The 16,274-nt window shown below is 63.4% G+C and overlaps 3 protein-coding genes across 7 annotated transcripts; 1 reads left to right on the plus strand and 2 right to left on the minus strand.

Moving 5' to 3' along the window:
- Positions 1-1,454: 1,454 nt before the first annotated feature.
- On the minus strand, positions 1,455-4,306 carry SSR4 (signal sequence receptor subunit 4). The gene is made up of 6 exons (XM_062183255.1): positions 4,156-4,306; positions 2,864-2,982; positions 2,258-2,332; positions 2,059-2,148; positions 1,778-1,843; positions 1,455-1,640 (listed from the first exon to the last, which is right to left on the minus strand). Exons 1-6 carry the CDS (start codon positions 4,220-4,222, stop codon positions 1,536-1,538), a joined length of 522 nt encoding a protein of 173 aa, XP_062039239.1. The 5' UTR covers positions 4,223-4,306; the 3' UTR covers positions 1,455-1,535.
- Positions 4,307-4,566: 260 nt separating this feature from the next.
- IDH3G (isocitrate dehydrogenase (NAD(+)) 3 non-catalytic subunit gamma) lies at positions 4,567-11,995 on the plus strand. Of its 4 annotated transcripts, XM_062183728.1 has the most exons (13): positions 4,567-4,703; positions 7,921-7,962; positions 8,255-8,266; positions 8,542-8,639; positions 8,877-8,989; positions 9,889-9,949; positions 10,068-10,200; positions 10,425-10,558; positions 10,762-10,864; positions 11,012-11,158; positions 11,432-11,526; positions 11,610-11,670; positions 11,810-11,995. In XM_062183728.1, exons 1-13 carry the CDS (start codon positions 4,623-4,625, stop codon positions 11,909-11,911), a joined length of 1,182 nt encoding a protein of 393 aa, XP_062039712.1. In that variant the 5' UTR covers positions 4,567-4,622; the 3' UTR covers positions 11,912-11,995. The 4 variants fall into 4 exon arrangements, with proteins under 4 accessions (XP_062039712.1, XP_062039713.1, XP_062039714.1 ...); XM_062183729.1 differs by lacking the exon at positions 8,255-8,266; XM_062183731.1 differs by lacking the exon at positions 4,567-4,703 and having other exon boundaries at positions 7,947-7,962; positions 8,167-8,266.
- Positions 11,996-12,235: 240 nt separating this feature from the next.
- Positions 12,236-16,180, minus strand: SRPK3 (SRSF protein kinase 3). Of its 2 annotated transcripts, none has more exons than XM_062183479.1 (14): positions 16,113-16,180; positions 15,826-15,934; positions 15,639-15,726; positions 15,305-15,392; positions 14,657-14,763; positions 14,420-14,585; positions 14,296-14,321; positions 13,862-13,985; positions 13,537-13,776; positions 13,300-13,451; positions 12,870-12,977; positions 12,721-12,790; positions 12,547-12,639; positions 12,236-12,463 (listed from the first exon to the last, which is right to left on the minus strand). In XM_062183479.1, the coding sequence occupies exons 1-14, from the start codon at positions 16,174-16,176 to the stop codon at positions 12,279-12,281; spliced, it is 1,620 nt and encodes a 539-aa protein (XP_062039463.1). In that variant the 5' UTR covers positions 16,177-16,180; the 3' UTR covers positions 12,236-12,278. The 2 variants fall into 2 exon arrangements, with proteins under 2 accessions (XP_062039463.1, XP_062039462.1); XM_062183478.1 differs by having other exon boundaries at positions 13,862-13,988.
- Positions 16,181-16,274: the final 94 nt, after the last annotated feature.

Genomic DNA, 16,274 nt, shown 5'->3' on the forward strand with positions numbered 1-16,274 from the left:
ATCCCAGTGCACTGCTGGAACTGGTCACAGGCCAATCGTTCCCTGGCCCTTCCTGCAGCTGCTGGGGGCACCCCACTCTTTCTCCCATGGGGTGCCTGCCAGAGCTCTTGACATGTGGGCCAAAGAGGGAGGGCACTGTGTCACTTACCCGGCTCAGAGAGAGGTGGCACCAGGACTGGCAGCACTCGGCTACTGAGGCCCGGGAAGCAGTTTCCCATTCAGGCCCCGCCGCCACTGTGCCTGCTAGTCCCCCCACCCCCCCACCCCACGCAGGCCTCCTGCCTCGCGGATACTGACAGTGCGCTCTGCTGGGGCTCACTGCACTATACAATGAGCCCACCGCGTGGCACAGGATTCGACCACTGGTCTCCTGGGTGAGGACACAGCTCTTCCTGGGGCCTTCCCATTCCTCTGGGTGGGAATCCAGGTTCCCCTCCAGTGCGGAGACAGCCCTCAGCAGGCAAAGCTGGGTCGAAAGTGATCCTCGCTGCACTGCACGCTGGCACAGCCCGGGCAGGGGAGGGCCTAGGCACTGAGGCAACCGTCCTCCCAGGTCCGGGGCCTTCCTCCTTTCCGAGGGCATGCCGGGGGATGGCCGGCTGCACCCATGCCCCCTGACGCCCTGGAGTAGGCACTGCTACGTCACAGCTGGAAAGGGCTCAGTGGAGATTTGCACCCAGCCTCTTTGGAGCCCAGGGCCTTCAATGCCACTCCCCCCAGCTGTTGTGCCAGGAAAGCAGGCTGGGAGGGGCTGGGAGAGCACAGTCAATGTGCAGAGAGCAAAGGGTTCCTCAGAGGTACAGCGGTGTTCGCCAAACACTCCACGCCAAACCGGATACCGGGGAGGAACACGGAGCGGGCCATTCTCGGTTCAGAAGGGCCGTCCTGAGACAGCTGTGTGCTGCACACTGCGGCTGCAGCTATGGGCTCCGCCTGCATCAGCAAGCAAAGCATGGAAAGCTTTGTGGGGCCCATGCTCGGACCCCTAACACAGGCACAGCATGAAGACGGGGCTGGCCGTGTCACTGTGTGTGACCCACGGTGCTGACTGCTGGGCGTGGGCCAGCCGGGAAGGGCCCCGCTTCCCCGGCCAGGCCAGGCAGCAGCCCCCTTCATGGCTCTCCCGCTCAGGCTCGGCCAGAAAGGCAAAGGGTCCTTCCCTAGCCCAGCGCCGGAAGACCTGCCCCGGATGGCAGCCGAGGGACAGGGCGAGGGCAGCAGTGGATGTGAGCTAGGAAGGACGGGACAACCCTCGGGCCCCCGGCCCCAGGCCCTGCCAGCAAGCAGGAGAGGGACACGGAGAAGGTGGCCACTGGGCAAGCGGGAAGCAGGCAAGGAAGGCTTCACTGGGCGAGGGAGCGGGTCCTTCGCCACTCTGCCTCTGCTGTCCAGGCAGACGAGCTGGTCCCCCAGATCGCACCGCGTGGGAGAAGCAGAGCAACACAGGCAGCAGCCCTGGGTCCCGGACGCGCCGCTCATAGCGCCCAGTGACTGTTTATTCATTAGGGAAGGCGGGCTGAGGGGGCCTGCTGCTCTCAGGCCTGGATGTGGGTCTTTGCGCTGAAGGCCAGGTAGTAGATCACTAAGCCAATGCCTGCAGCCAGCACCTCAGTGGAGACCCAGGGTCCATTCCAAGTGCCCTACAAGAAAGACCAAAAGCCAGCTCAGCTTCCCTCGGGGGCACAAAGACACACTGGCCAGTCACGGCCCAGCCGGCAGAGAGGACAAGCACCTTCCCTCAACCCCACACCCCCAAGCGAGGAGCCAGGCCGCTCACCCGATGGTCCACACTGACTGTGAACAGGGGCGGGATGATCGAAATGTCCTCGTTATTTCTCTGCGCCTGGAAACGAAGGGCCGGGGTCAGAGGTGTCCAATGGGGTGAGGAGGGGTAGGAGAGGAAGGGACAAGGGGCAGGTGGCACAGACGTGCAGGAGCACGGGAAGGGGTTGTCGCTGTGCCCTGCACCGCTGAGGCCCCCCAAGTTCCAGCCGGGGCAGACAGCAGGGTGAGCAGGGCGGGGCAGCTGCGGGACGACAGGTCCCGAGCAGTCCTCACCTTCCTCAGGAGGCTGTAAGACTCCTCGTCAAAGAACCTGACCTCGTAGGTGCCCGCGTGAGCGCTCTTGTGGTCCAGGCTCCAGGACACCTGGGCGGGTGGGCAGGGCGTACGTGAGAGGGGCCGTGACACAGCGACACTCAGCGGGCCCCCAGCTTCCAGCGATGCTCAAGAGCACGCAGCATCTGCCGTCGCTTACCTGGTACCGCCCCACGTCCTGACCCCGGGTCACAGGGAACTGTTTTCCACTGACATCAGCGTAAAGAGCCATGTTCTAGGTGAGAAGACAAAGGGGAGTCACCTCCTCTCTCAGGCCAGGGAGCACCATGCAACCACCACAGAGGTGAGGCTGGCACAACTGGAGCCACGCCGGGAGAGCAACACGCACCGCCTGCTGTCACTGCCTCTCTGGGTCTGTGTCCCCTGGGAGCAAGTCTTCCCGGAACCTGCGAGGGGGGTGCTGGCGCCAGGGAGACCCCCACACATTGCCCAAGGAGGGCTGCCCTTCGGAAAGGGCCCACTTTCCGCTTGGGGCCTTTCGGAACGCAGGCCTGTGCAGTCCCGGACTTGCAGAACACCCAGACTCTCTCTGGCAAGTAGCATGCACAGCAGGGAGGGCGAGGCTGGGCGTGAGCCTCGCTCTCTCCCGCAGCGCAGACCCAGAGCAGAACAGGCACGTGAGGAAAGGGGTCTTGTTGTGCCCTGCCCCCTCCAGCTCCCCAGGAACTGAGTTCCAAGAGGAGCACCCCTGGCCACGCCCACCTCTTGCCCCTCCATCCTCCTGTCTGAAGCCGCACTGCCCCACCTGGACCCTGTTCTTGCATGTGAGGGAGATCTCCACGATGAAGACGGTCTCGGTGGAAATCACGGCGTCAGAAGTGGTGTAGTAGGACGGGGTGATCTGGGGCTCCACGCACGCCTCTGCTGCAGGGAGGAGGCAAGGCCGGCGTGGGCGTGCTGGACCCAGGGCAGAAGGGCCTGTCCCGGCCCTGCCCCGCCAGCTGCTCGCCTAAAGACACACAGGGCCCTCCTGCCCCTGCCACGGGAGGTGTGCGACACACACCCAGGGGTCAGGCACAAGTGCGACGGCAAGGGGGTGGGAAGGCTGGGAGAAGAGGGAGGGCTTTGCAAGGGGGACTCATGCAAGCGGAAGGGGGAGCGAATGTGTGCGGGGGCTTGCTTCAGTGCTGGCACCTACGACAGGGAGCCCCGGGGTCCAGGCCAGTATCAGTCCAGAGGACGGGAAGGGCATCTGCCTCCAGCAGCCCTGAGGACCCGTGGGAAAGGACAATGCCACCGAGGTAGGGGACAGGAGGCAGAGAGATGGCTGAAGTGCAGTAAGCCGGACAGCGCTTTGGCTCCGGGCAGGAGGAACATGCCGGGGCGTGGGGCGGAGGGTGTGTTGGGGGGTGCAGGGGCAGTGAGTTGGGGGCCAGTCTCCCCTGCCTGCTGCTCCATCGGGCCTTTCCCTAGGGAGCCCCCGAGGGGTTCACGGCCAGATATGTCTCTTGCCAGATATCCCTGGTACAGGGCGGGGAAACTGCGGGGTGAGACAGGCGCCGGCAGTCGGGAGGGCCGGGCCGGCAGCAGCGTGGAGCCGGCGGCAGAGTACATGTGCAACAACTCCCTTTTAGCCACACTCCAGGCTGTCCTCAACCCTGTCCCGGGGCTCGGAAGCACTCCAGGCCCCTGCTGCCCGTTTCAGCCCCACACTCCGGCTCTCTGGCGCGCTCCACACTGCCGGAGGTGGATCCTGCCCGACCCCCCTCTGAAGCCAGGCGACGGCTGCGACGTGTGTCACCTTCCCTGCTGGAGCTGACAGCCGGGGCCCACAGTGCAGGCTCTGCGGCTCTTTATCACGAGCGGAGGACGGAAGGATTTGACTGTTTCTCCCCGCAGCCTGGCTGCTTGGCAAACGTGCGTGTGGTCCACTGGTGGCTGCGCCGCGACGCCGGCTACCTCTCGGGGAAAGGCCCGGTCTGCAACAGCGAGCCCCGGGAAGGGCCTGCCCTCGCTTCGCCCGCACCCTTCCTCCCCCCAGCACCACCTGCCGTGGGACAGAGGCTCGCCAGAAATAAACTCCGGCCAGGCCGCTACCTGAGCAGCAGGACAGGCCGGACAGCAGGAGCAGCGCCAGGGCGCCGAGAGATGCCATCGCCGCCATCGCCTCTTCTCTGCCGACGCGAAAAAGAGAGCGAGCTCGCCTGAACACGAGGAGCAGACGAGGAAGCGCGACGCGTAAGCGGCCGCGATAGCCAATCATGCGCCGGCGGGCCGGGCCAGGCTTCGTGACGTCGCTAGGGGCACTGACGTGTCCCCTCCCCGAGCCAGGGGCCCAGCGGGTCGCGCCCCCCCTAAGATGGCGGCAGCGGCAGCGGCAGCACGGCAGCACGGCAGCGGGAGCCGCGGCGCTCCAGGCACCGGAAGGGGGCGTGGCCACCGGGGCGGCTGCGCGCATGCGCAGCGCCGGGCGCACGTCTGCCGTGGGGATTTCGCCCGGCGCCGAACTCTCGCGATAGCGGTGTCATAACTGTTGGAATCTGCCGGGGCTCTCATTTTCCAACATGGCGCTGAAGTTGACGACGACTGCAGGTGCCGTCGCGAGGGCGGTGTTCAAGCCAACCGTCCTCAGCCGTCCTTGGGAGGTGAGGGGGACCAGGTCACGGCGCAGCAGCAGCGTCCGCTACGCGGGGCCTCGCACACCCTTAGGGCCGGGACGGGGCTAGAGGCTCCTAAAACGGTCTGGTGTTCGATTGGATGCGGGCCCCGCTAAGAGGCGGGGAGAGGGCCGTGGGCCAGGGTTGATTGGCCGCTTCTGCTGTCTCTGTGCGTCGGGGGAGAGGGCGGGAGGTGTTTGGAGTGTGGGTGTGAGTGTGAGGCTGTGGAATGGCCGAAATTGCCTCGGTCCGTCTCTGCCAGGGGTGTGTATCTGTTGGGCTGCGGCAGCTCCCTAGGGTCTGTGCGAGTCCTCCCGAGACATTCAGAAGTATCCCGGCTCGTCCCGTATTCACTTGCTACTCAGGTTACCTTCTAGTGCGCTTCGCCACCTGTCCCGATGGAGGTGGACAATCAGACGTTGGCAGTCCCACCGCCCACTCTCTGTCAGCCCCGGACGCTCTCCTGAACCGCCTGGCGGGGGCGGGGGCGGGGGCGGGGGCGGGGGTGGGGGCTGCGCTCCCTCGGTTGTGCTTTTGAGGGCTTGGTTATTTAGCGAGGCTTCCTGTCTCCACACCTCCTGCTTTGTAGCGGCAAGCCAGCCCCGGCCCTGGGAGATGAGAAAGATGACCTGCAGGCCTTGCTCTCCCACTGCCCCGCTGCGTGGCCGCCTCTTTCTGGGTTCCCATTGGCCCTCTGTCCACTGAGGGGAGGAAACTTCATGTTGTCAACTTTGACCTTCAAGAAGTCTGTGACTTTGCTGACAGTCCCGGGAGACGGTGCTCTGGGCCGTGCGCCTCCCCACCCCTCCCCCCGTACCCTGAGGGAGACAGCTTATGCTTTGTGAGATTCTCTTTAAAAGCTGACTTCTCCCTACTCCCTGAGGAAATGGCAGTGGCACATACAGTCTTTCCAGAGGTCTTTCTTTTTTTAAGACTTAACTTGTTTATCGGAAACTCAGAGCTACAGAGAGAGGGAGAGAGGTCTTCCATCTGCTGGCTCGCTCCCCGATGGCCGCGATGGCCAGAGCTGGGCCAAGTGCAAGCCAGGGGCTTCTTCCGAGTCTGCCTCCTGGCTGCAGAGGCCCAGGGACTTGGGCCATCCTCCGCCGCTTTCCCAGGCTCCTGCAGTCTTGTGCAGAAGGCATTTCTCTCCCTCCTGACCTGCGTGCGTGTGTGCCTTTGTTGGGGAAACAGTGGGCTGCACTGGCAGTGCTTTGCCTCGAGACAGGTTGCCCTGGGTTTGGGAGCCCTTAGACAAAGCTGCACGTCTTGGGTCCGGCTGACTGAGACCTCCCGGGAAAGCGTGCAGCCACCACTGGAACTAGATGTGCCGAAATGTGCTGGAGGGAGACGCCTCAGCCCCAGAGAGCAGCTGCGTCCGTTCCGGGGCTTTCTCACGGGGACCTGGAATGATCTGGAGGGCAGTGCACGGTGGATTTGGACTGAGGTCTTCCTAGTCTCCATCTTTTTCTTCGTTTTCCAGTTTTTAAAAATGTTTATTTATTTGAAAGAGATAGAGACAGAGACTCCTCCATCTGCTGGTTCACTCCCCAAATGGCCAGAACAGCCAGGGTTGGGCCAGGACAAAGCCAGGAGCCAGGAGCTCCAGCTAAGTGGCAGGGGCCCGAGTACTTACTTGGAGTAGCTGACACTGGAACTCGCACTGCAGTATGGGACGCCAGCCTTGTAAGCAGCAGCTTAGCCTATTGTGCCCTGACACCTGCCTTTCTTTCTTTTCTGATGTGCTTGTTTACTCTGGGCCACACACTGTGCTGAGGGTTTTTTTTTTTTTAAGGTTTATTTATTTATCTGAAAGAGTTCCACAAAGAGAGAGATCATTCATTTACTGGTTCACTCCCCAAATGGCCGCAACGGCCGGGCCTGGGCCAGGCTAAGCCAGGAATCAAGAGCTTCTTCCAGATCTCCCACATGGGTGCAAGGGCCCAAGCACTTGGAGCATCCTCCGCCACTTCCCCAGGTGCATTAGCAGGGAGCTGGATGGGAAGTGGAGCAGCTGGGACTCAAACCAGTGCCCATATGAGGTGCCAGTGTCGCAAGCGGTGGCTTTACCCACTGCACCACCATGCCAGCCCGCTGTGTTGGGTCTTGAGATGACAGTAGGGAACAGACAGATGTGGCCTCTGCTCTCAGGGTCCTGAGGGTTGGGGAGGGAGCAGTGCAGTGGATAACCTAGGGAGATGTCCGTTGCTGTTGGTGGAAGGAAGGAGGTAGGGCTTGGGGAGCCCAGCTTTGCAGCTTTAGGGCATCGGGAAAGGCGTCTGCGAGCTTTATTGAGAGCCTGCAAATAAGATGAATCCAGATAACTGACACAAGTGTTAGAAAATGGAAAAATCCTGCGTGTGCCCGTGGCTGCGGATCTGGGCGCCACGCAGATCCGTCGAGGAGACTTTGAGGCTCTGGTCCTAGTGGGCAGCTCTTTCTGGGCCCTGGCTTGTGACTGCCAGCTGGGTGGTCCCAGACAGGTGATGTTAGCCGCCTGCGCCTCCTGTGCTCTGCGTAGTGGGCTAGGCACAGGGCATCCCCAAGTAAAGAGCAGGACCTTGGCCCTGCCACCGTCTCCTCGGTTGTGTTGCTAGGAGGGGTGCAGCAGGAACTGGAGACACGAGCCTCTCACTCCGTGACAGTGGGTCATTTCAGAGCACCTGGCCTGTTTGGCCCTAGCCGCTTTTGTGCTGAGCTGTTATGGAGCTGGGGACATGCGCCATCTATCTAGGCCACGAATCATAGAGGCGGCTGCAATCTGTCACCGTAGTGTGACGAGGGGAGATGACAAAGGCACCCGAACGTCATGGCTCTGGAGTGTGGTTTCCCTATTGCGCTATGATTGCTTTGCCTCTTTTTGCTTGCTATGCTGTGCATTGCTGTGCAATGATTGGCCAAAAAAAAAAAAAAAAAAATCAGAAGCCAAAAAGCAGCAGAGGCTGCCCACAGGTTTGGTCCCGAGCTGGTCCAAGAGCTGGAGGCCACAGAGGGGTTGAGGGTTGAAATGACTCCTGGTGCTTCAGCCACGCTGTGGAGGCGCATTGGGGCCGTGCATGCTGCTGTCTGCCGCACCGTGCTGCGCCACTGGGGGCCTGTCTGGGCGCCGTGGCAAGTCTCTGCTCCCGATCAACTGCTTGGCTAGCCCTTGCCAACCTGACTTGGGGCCGACCCCAAACACTGGCATTTGGGTTCTCTTTGCCAGGTTCTAAGTACCCATGAGGCCCCCTGGAGGAGCATCTCCTCAGTAAGTACCGCCCATGTACATGCACGCGTGCCCTTGAGGATGTGTGTACGGGTGAGGTTGCCTCTGTGCGTGTGCACACACTGCATGTGTTAGTGTGCACGCTGTGTGTACGTGTGGCCCTGGTGGCCTGCCCTCGGAGCCACAGTCTCCAGAGGTCACCTACCTACCCACCCCTTGCCTTGCCCTGAATTGTGCTGGACGTAGCCCTAGGGAACAGGCCCAGGCCGTGGTCACAGCCTTGTTCCTCCATCCTTGGCTGATCTGAGTCTTCTTCCTTTCTGTTGCCCACTAGCAACAAACAATTGTGAGTATTCTTCTTCTCTGCCTGTGAGATTTGGGGGGTCTTAGTGGCTCTGGGGTTCAGCCAGGCCCAGGCGGGCCCGGGGCTGCTGCTGACGAGGCAGGCAGCCCCAGGATGAGCAGTCTTGGCTGGGCTGGGGGTGTCCCAAGCTGGCACCTGATGATTGGCCAGCCTGCAGAATCGCCACTGGTGGGGAGAAGGGAACTGGCTCGGGCCCCTGCGTGCTGAGCCGGGACCATGTGGCACTACTCAAAGTCCCCCCGGCCCTCTCCTTGCAGCCTCCATCTGCGAAATATGGCGGGCGGCACACAGTGACTATGATCCCAGGGGACGGCATCGGGCCGGAGCTCATGCTGCACGTCAAGTCTGTGTTCAGGTATGAAGCCCCTGGGCCTAGCTCCCCTTGCCTTTTCCCCAGCTGGGGGTGAGGGGCCTGAGAGCTCTGTGCCGACATGGGCAGTGAACCCAGAAACCCACCCCGTGCTCGTGGGCACCCGGCACAGCAGTGTGCACGGTGGGCTTCAGCCAGAGTCTCCTCCCGGTGGGCGGCAGCAGGGCAGAGGCCTCCGCAGCCAGCGGGCTGGGCGCTGTCCCTGAGCCTGCTCTGTTCCAGGCATGCGTGTGTGCCGGTGGACTTTGAAGAGGTGCACGTGAGTTCCAACGCTGACGAGGAAGACATCCGCAACGCCATCATGGCCATCCGTCGGAACCGCGTGGCCTTGAAAGGTGGGCTTGGGGCGAGGCTCGGGCGCGACTCGTTCTCATGGGGCACCACAACTCCGATGTCAGGGCTTTTCTGGCTAGAGAGGGTCCTTGTGCTTGGGGGCCGGGTGGTTGGAAGCTCCCCCGAGCCTGTTCACGCAGCGATGCTGAGTTCTCAGTGGCGGTGGGCCGTGCCCCTGCCGCTGCCCTGCCTTCCCTCCTGAGGCAGCCCTGTCTGCTGGGGTCAGCCGTGACCCGAAGGCTCTCTTCAACCCCGTGACACAGAGCTGAGGTTCCCTCACTTGGGTGCAGGTCGTTCAATGGTTTCCATCATGCCCTCTGCACTGGCAGCCCCACCTGCCCCGTGAGAAGAGCGTGTGAACAAAGCCGAAGCGGGGTGGAGTCCTGGGCCCTGGCACTCAGGTGGACACCGTCGGGGAGGGTGCGGAGGGGTGGACAGCCCTGGTGGGCTGCTGAGAGAGGCCTCTCCACTTGGCACCCTGTCCCTGCCTTGTGCCAGCAGCTGCTGCCTGCCTAGCTGCCCTGGCTTCTGGTTCCCTTCCCCCGGGTACCCTGGGCCACTGGGCAGAGCTTGGCCAAGCAGTGGCCTTTCGCAGGCAGCCCCTGCCTACCCCTGAACTTGGGCTTGAGTGGCTTCTCGATGTGGGGCCTGGCAAGAGCTGCAGCCAAGGTGACCTTGCTGGCGCCACCCTGGCCGGCCAGCCTGTTAATAAAAGAAGTGGTCACTTCCTGTGAAGCCAGGGGACGGGCAGGGAGTGGCAGAGCCTGCAGCCAGCTGTCAGCCCTTACTCGGTCGCTTATTCATTCATTCAGTAAGGCTTTATTGAGTGCCTGCTGTGTGCCAGGTACTCTTCCGGGTCCTTGCAACTCCTGAGCCTCTCCGTCTCGTATTTGTCCTGTAGGCAACATTGAAACCAATCATAACCTGCCACCATCTCACAAATCCCGAAACAACATCCTTCGGTAAGGGTCAGATGCTCAGGTGGCTGTTCCGTGGGGCCGGGCTGAGGGCTGCCGGCAGAGTGGCGCAGCCCTGGCCAGCTGCCAGGAAGCTTGCCGTGCCCCGTTCTGTGTCCCCCAGCACCAGCCTGGACCTCTACGCCAACGTCATCCACTGCAAGAGCCTGCCAGGAGTGGTGACACGGCACAAGGACATAGACATCCTCATCGTCCGGGAGAACACGGAGGGCGAGTACAGTAGCCTGGAGCACGAGGTGGGCAAGGCCTGGGTGACCCTGGCAGGTCAGGGGCTGGGGATGAGCCCGGCCGGCTTCCTTCAGGAGCTAGGAAGAGGTGAGGGGCCTGAGCTCAAGGGAGAAGCCAGCAATACTCAGACCCGGGTGCTTCCTGCCGTGCCCCGCAGCGTCTGCTCCCAGAGAGGCTCCCTGAGGGCGGGCTGCGACAGGACACGAGTCTGTGTCCGCTCTTCCGTTCTCAGAGTGTGGCAGGAGTGGTGGAGAGCCTGAAGATCATCACCAAGGCCAAGTCCCTGCGAATTGCTGAATATGCCTTCAAGCTGGCCCAGGAGAGTGGGCGCAAGAAAGTGACAGCCGTGCACAAGGCCAACATCATGTACGTGCCCCCACCCTCTGCGCTCGGGCCACACCCAGGGCTATCCCCGCATCCCCTCTTGGGCTTGCGCCCTGAGAGGAGGTGGGGCAGGACCAGGCCAGAGTTTTAGATGAGGGGCAGATTGGCAGTTACAGCTGAGCCTCCCAGGGCCCTCAGCGCACCCTGTTGCAATGGGCCAAGCCGTGTCCTGTGTCCTCTTCCAGGAAGCTGGGTGATGGACTCTTCCTACAGTGCTGCAGGGAGGTGGCGGCCGGCTACCCCCAGATCGCTTTTGAGAGCATGATTGTGGACAACACTACGATGCAGGTAGGAAGCTCCCCCAGCCACACACACCCCTACACACACACACCCCTACACCCCTGCCCCGGCTCTGGGGCCTCTCGCCCTGGACACCCCAAGCTTCTGGCCCCTGTGCTTCTGAGTCTGCTCTTCAGCCCCTTTTTTGCTCTGCAGCTGGTGTCCCGGCCTCAGCAGTTCGACGTCATGGTGATGCCCAATCTCTACGGCAACATCGTCAACAACGTGTGTGCAGGGCTGGTCGGGGGCCCAGGCCTCGTGGCTGGGGCCAACTATGGCCATGTGTACGCAGTGTTTGAGACGGTGAGTGTGCCAGCGCTGTCTCCCAAAGCCCACGGTCCCCTATTCGCCAGAGGTGTGCAGCCTTCAGCACTAATTGCAGAGCATCCTCAGTGCCCCACAAGGAAACCCCAGAGCCATCAGCACTTTGCCCCTTGCTCCTGCCCCAGGCCCTGCACCTGCTCACCTGCTTTCAGTGTCTGAGGATGCACCTCTTCGGGCCACGGCGCGTGAGTGGGGCCCCCTGCCCTGTGTGCGTGTATTCCCACCCAGCTTCCTCTGCCTTACCCTTCCCAGGCTACCAGGAACACAGGCAAGAGTATCGCCAATAAGAACATTGCCAACCCCACAGCCACGCTGCTGGCCAGTTGCATGATGCTGGACCACCTCAAGTAAGTGCCTTCCGATGCCTGGCCGGGGCTCCCTGGCAGCCGCCTAGGCCCTGCGGGCTGAAGGCTGCCTCTCTCTGCCCTAGGCTCCACACCTACGCCGCCTCCATCCGCAAGGCTGTCTTGGCATCCATGGACAATGAAAATGTGAGGCTCCTCTTGTCCCCTTCGCCCCCATCGGTAGCGGGTGTTGAGCAAGTGTACCTTGGCCTCAGGGGCAGGGCGGTGCTCCTCGGCCTTAGCGCCAGGCCGCCTGCAGGGTCGATAGCCTGCCCGTCTCCCGCAGATGCACACCCCGGACATCGGGGGCCAGGGCACTACATCTGAAGCCATCCAAGACATCATCCGCAACATTCGCATCATCAACGGCCGGGCTGTGGAGGCCTAGGCTGTCCCCGGGACCGGCACAGCCCACTCCTCAGACCCGGCTCCGTGGGCAGATCCCAGAATAAAGCAGTTTCTTGTCCCCAGACCTCGGCGGCGGTGTGTGTCCCTCACCCCAGGGTGCTGGTCTTTCAGTTCACACTTTATTAAGAAACACACACACTTGCCCTCTCGGAGCACGCTCCAGGAGGCTCACGGGCAGGACAGACTCTGAAAGAGCAGCCTGGCCCCAGCAGCCCCCCGTCCTGCCATCAGCACCCAGCCGGGGGGGGGGGGGGACTTGTCCCGCTTTCGCTCAAGGCACTGAGAGCTGGGGGGGGGGGGGGGGGCGCAGCAGGCCTGGCCCAAGCTGCCCCAAGCCACAGCAGGGCCTAGGGATTGAGCCAGGGGTGCTGGAGGCAGTCGGCAGCGCTGGCCCGCTTTTCAGGGATGTACTCCATCATGGGCAGCAGGAAGGCGCTGAACTGCGTGGCCTGCTCCAGGGGCCACTCGTACTTCTCCATGAGAACCTCATAGAGGCCCCAGTGCTTGAGGTTGTGGATGTGCCGCAGCTCCCCTGGGGGGTGGCAGGCTTTAGGCTACGTGCCTGGCTTCCGGAGGCTGTCACCAGCCCCTCCTGCCCGCCCCCACAGCTCCCACCTCTGCGGTTGAAGAACTCCCGGGAGTAGCGGCCTGAGAGCGCGAAGGCCGGAGGGATGTCTCCCAGAAGCTCCACGATGTGAGCGATGTGGTCTGCGGGCCGAGAGGAGGTTGGCTGCTGCCAGAGGAGGCCCCAGGGCCCCCAGGCCGAGCCCCGGGCCAGCCTCTGCCTACCCTCGTCACGACTGTAGTCCTCTCCAGAGTGAGGCTCGAATAGGTAGTCCCCGGTGGCCAGCTCGAAGGCCTGCGGGGCGGGAGGAGGGGAGGCAGCTGGCAGGTGGGCCGCTGCCGGCTAGGGGCAGCCTGGGCGTACCCACACTTACCATGCACGCCGTGCTCCAGATGTCCGCTGGGGGCCCGTACTCAGCCCCGATCAGCACCTCCACGGCCCGGTACTGCCGAGTCTGGATGTCCTCAGTAAAGTGCTTGTGCTGGAGGCAAGGGGAGCCCTAGGGACAGGCGCCAGGGCCCAGGCCGGCATGCCCCCACCCGCTCCCGCCTCTGGGCGGTGGGGCTTGTGCTCTGAGCCTCGGGATCCCCCACGACCCTGGAGGGACTGGCTGGGTGAGCTGAGGCCGAGGCTGACCCCTGCCCGGTAGCCCCCTGTCCCTTGCCCTGGGCCCAGTTCTGCTGACCGGCGGGCCCGGTGCTGGTTGGGGCCGCGGCAGGCAGTGGAACTGAGGCCTGGCGCGGGCCGCTGCTGAGCGAGCCCCTGGCTGGCCGGTGCCTGCAGCAGGCTCCCTAGGAGCCGACCTGTGCCTCCCCCCTCAGCCCAGAGCTCTGCTCTCCAGGGTGCTCTTGTACCACCCAGCAGGCGTTGCCCAGGTCTGCGATCTTGATCTTGATCTTGTCAGCATTTTGGGGCTCCAGGGGGTTCACCAGAAGATTCGAGGCACCAAATGGTGCTGGGGAGGGAAGAGAAAGGAGGGAGACTGAGGTGGGCCAGCCCCTCCCGGCCCTTGGTGCCCCCCGCAGCCTCCATCCACTTACTGCTGGGCGACAGGAGGCCCCCGGTCTCGCGCTGATTGGACGAGCCCGAGAGGACGGAGCATGAGGCCGCAGAGAACAGGGAGCCCGAGAAGCCGGAGGTCTGCGAGCCGGCACTGAGGCTGCGGCCACCCCCTGGGGCCGGGGAGGAGGAAGCTGGCGAGGGGCCGGCCCCAGCGCCCCCGGGGTGGCAGCCAGAAGATGAGGTGGAGCCGCTGCCCGCCTCGAGCCTCAAGCCAGAGTCTGGGGAGGCGGGCAGGGGTGGCTCGTGAGCAGATGGCACGGTCAGCGCATGCGCTCAGGCCCAGCGCCCCGTCCAGCCCCTCACCCTCGGCTGCCGCCTCCATGGCCTCCAGCCTCTGTAGGTCCCGCAAGCGCTCCTCCAGCAGCCGCTTCTGCTGCTTCCGTTTGCGTCTCATCTTCTTCCTCTTGTTTTTGGACAGCTTCCCGGTCTGCTGCCAGAGCCAGGGTCACCCCAGGGCCCCGTCACCCACCTGCAGTCTGCTTGCCTGGGGTGGTGTCCCTGCCCAGGGCTCCCGTGGCTGCCAGAATGTGATGCCCCACCCCAACCAGCCACTTACTCCCTGAAGCTCTGGGTTGGGGATGACCTCTGACCCACCCTGTGTGCCACCATCATGGGGCCCCCAGCTGCTCCCACCAGGAAGGGCCCGGAGGTGAGAGGTGCAGCCAGTGTGCCCAAGGAGGCGGGTACTGTCTTGGAGGGGGAGAGGAGCTAGGAAAAGGGGGACGCCCCCAACTTACCAAGACCTCCTGGGGGGCAGTGCTGACTGGCAGTGCAGGTGTAGGGGAGGAAAGGAATGGAGACTCTGGCAGGTGCACAGCCCCAGAGGCCCCCGCCCAGCCCTAGCCATGTCCTCCTCGGTACCTGTGGAGCGGGACGGGGGCGGGGCCCCTGACTGCTGCCACTCGGTGGCCTCGGCGGCCAGGCGCCTGATGTAGGCGTCCCCCACGCACAGCAGGATGTTCTCAGGCTTGATGTCTGTGTGGATGATCTTGCACTTGGTGTGGAGGTAGTCCAGGCCGTGCAGCACCTGGGGGGAGCCGCCGCTGAGCTCCCCAGGGCCTGCGCAGGCGGGGCGGACAGCCCGCGGGCAGTACTCACCTGCCTCACGATGCTCTTTACGCAGGGCACAGGCAGACCCTGGTAGTTGGACTTGATGATCCACTTGAGGAGCTGGTGGCCCAGCACCTCCAGCACCATGCACACATCTGGGCCTGGAGTAAAGGGTGGCCAGCGGGCACACGGCTGGGCACAGGCCGCAGCCGCCCTCCGCTGGCGCTGAGCAGCAAGGGTCAGGAGGAAGCAGGACTTGCCCAGAGGGGCCGGGAGACACCACCATCCTGCTGTCATTATTTATAGCATCCCTGTCACTCAGAGGTGTGCCAGTTGGGATGGTACATTTTGTGTTCATTCTGGAGGTGGCACTGGGGGAGCAGACCTACTCCCGGTGCTCCTGTATGCTCAGAGGCCCTGTGGCCATCCCCAGAAAGCACGGGGAGGGGAGGGGTTGCCACAGAGGCGGCTCCTGCTATAGAGAGGAAACTCAGCAACATCTACGTCTACAGATAATGCCGAGCTGGTTCCCCACTCAGCCCCTCACACACCGAAACCCCAAGTCGTCCCTTCAGAGACCTGTGTCGCTGCATGGGGATTTCCCCATTGTGCAGCTCAGCACAGAGGCCCTGGGAGCTGGGGAGGCCTATGAGCTGGCTCCTTCGCTACCGCGCTTCTCTACATCGTAAAGGATACGGACTCCATTAACCCCGGAGATCCTGAAATCATCAATGAGCTGGACAATGGTCTCTCTTTTGGGGTCACTGGGGTCACTGTCCCGGACCTGGAACAAAAGCCAAGAGGCCACATATGGCTGCAACCTGCGTCTCGCTAGCTGCTCCCCTCAGCGTCCTCTGGGCCCCCGCTGGAAGAAAAGCCGCCTGCCCCTCCCGTCCCTCTGCCTAGTCCAGCAGAGCCAGCTGGAGCCTGCCCTGGTGGGAGCCCCGCCCCGCCCCGCCGAGCCCCGGCAGGCCCTGCACCCACATGGGCAATTCCCGGGGAGCAGGGAGCGGTAGGGGAGGTGCCTCACACATTTCAGGAGCTTGATCTCATCCACAGCTGTCTCTGTGTAATGCCCCGCGCTCTTGACTACTTTCAGGGCCACGAAGCGCTTGCGCCTGTAACACAGAGACCACTCATCGCGGTGGCCTTGAGCGAGCCCAGGGGCAGGAGCCTAGCCAGTGCTGGGCCCGGGGGCAGACACGGAGCACACTCACTGGATGTCCCAGCAGAGCCACACGGTGGAGAAGTGGCCCCAGCCCAGCTTGCGAACCACGTGGTATCGTCCATTGAACAGGTCGCCAATCTTCACAGGGTAGTAGCCACCTGTCAAAGGAGTCCGTGGATGATAGTGGGGGCACCTCCCTCTCCTGGTCCCAGGACAGCCCAGCCCTGGTGGCCATCTGGCTCACGTGGGCCCAGGCTCGGGCACCCTTCTCTTCCCCGGGGCCATCCTGAGCTCCTGCAGTGGCTGTGTGCCCGCGAGCGCGAGGCCAGGCCTCACCCTTGCAGTAATCCTTGGGATCTTCCTGTTCTTCGTCGTCGGAGCCCAGGAGCCCCTGCAGCATCCGAGGCGCTGGCGCGGCTGGGGCCAGTTCAGAGCCCGAGGACTCAGGCCCGCAGGAGGCCTGCGAGCTGCGGGTAGGGTGGGCGGGCAGTGAGTGTG

Source organism: Lepus europaeus, chromosome X (assembly GCF_033115175.1).
Source record: "Lepus europaeus isolate LE1 chromosome X, mLepTim1.pri, whole genome shotgun sequence".
NCBI lineage: Eukaryota > Metazoa > Chordata > Mammalia > Lagomorpha > Leporidae > Lepus > Lepus europaeus.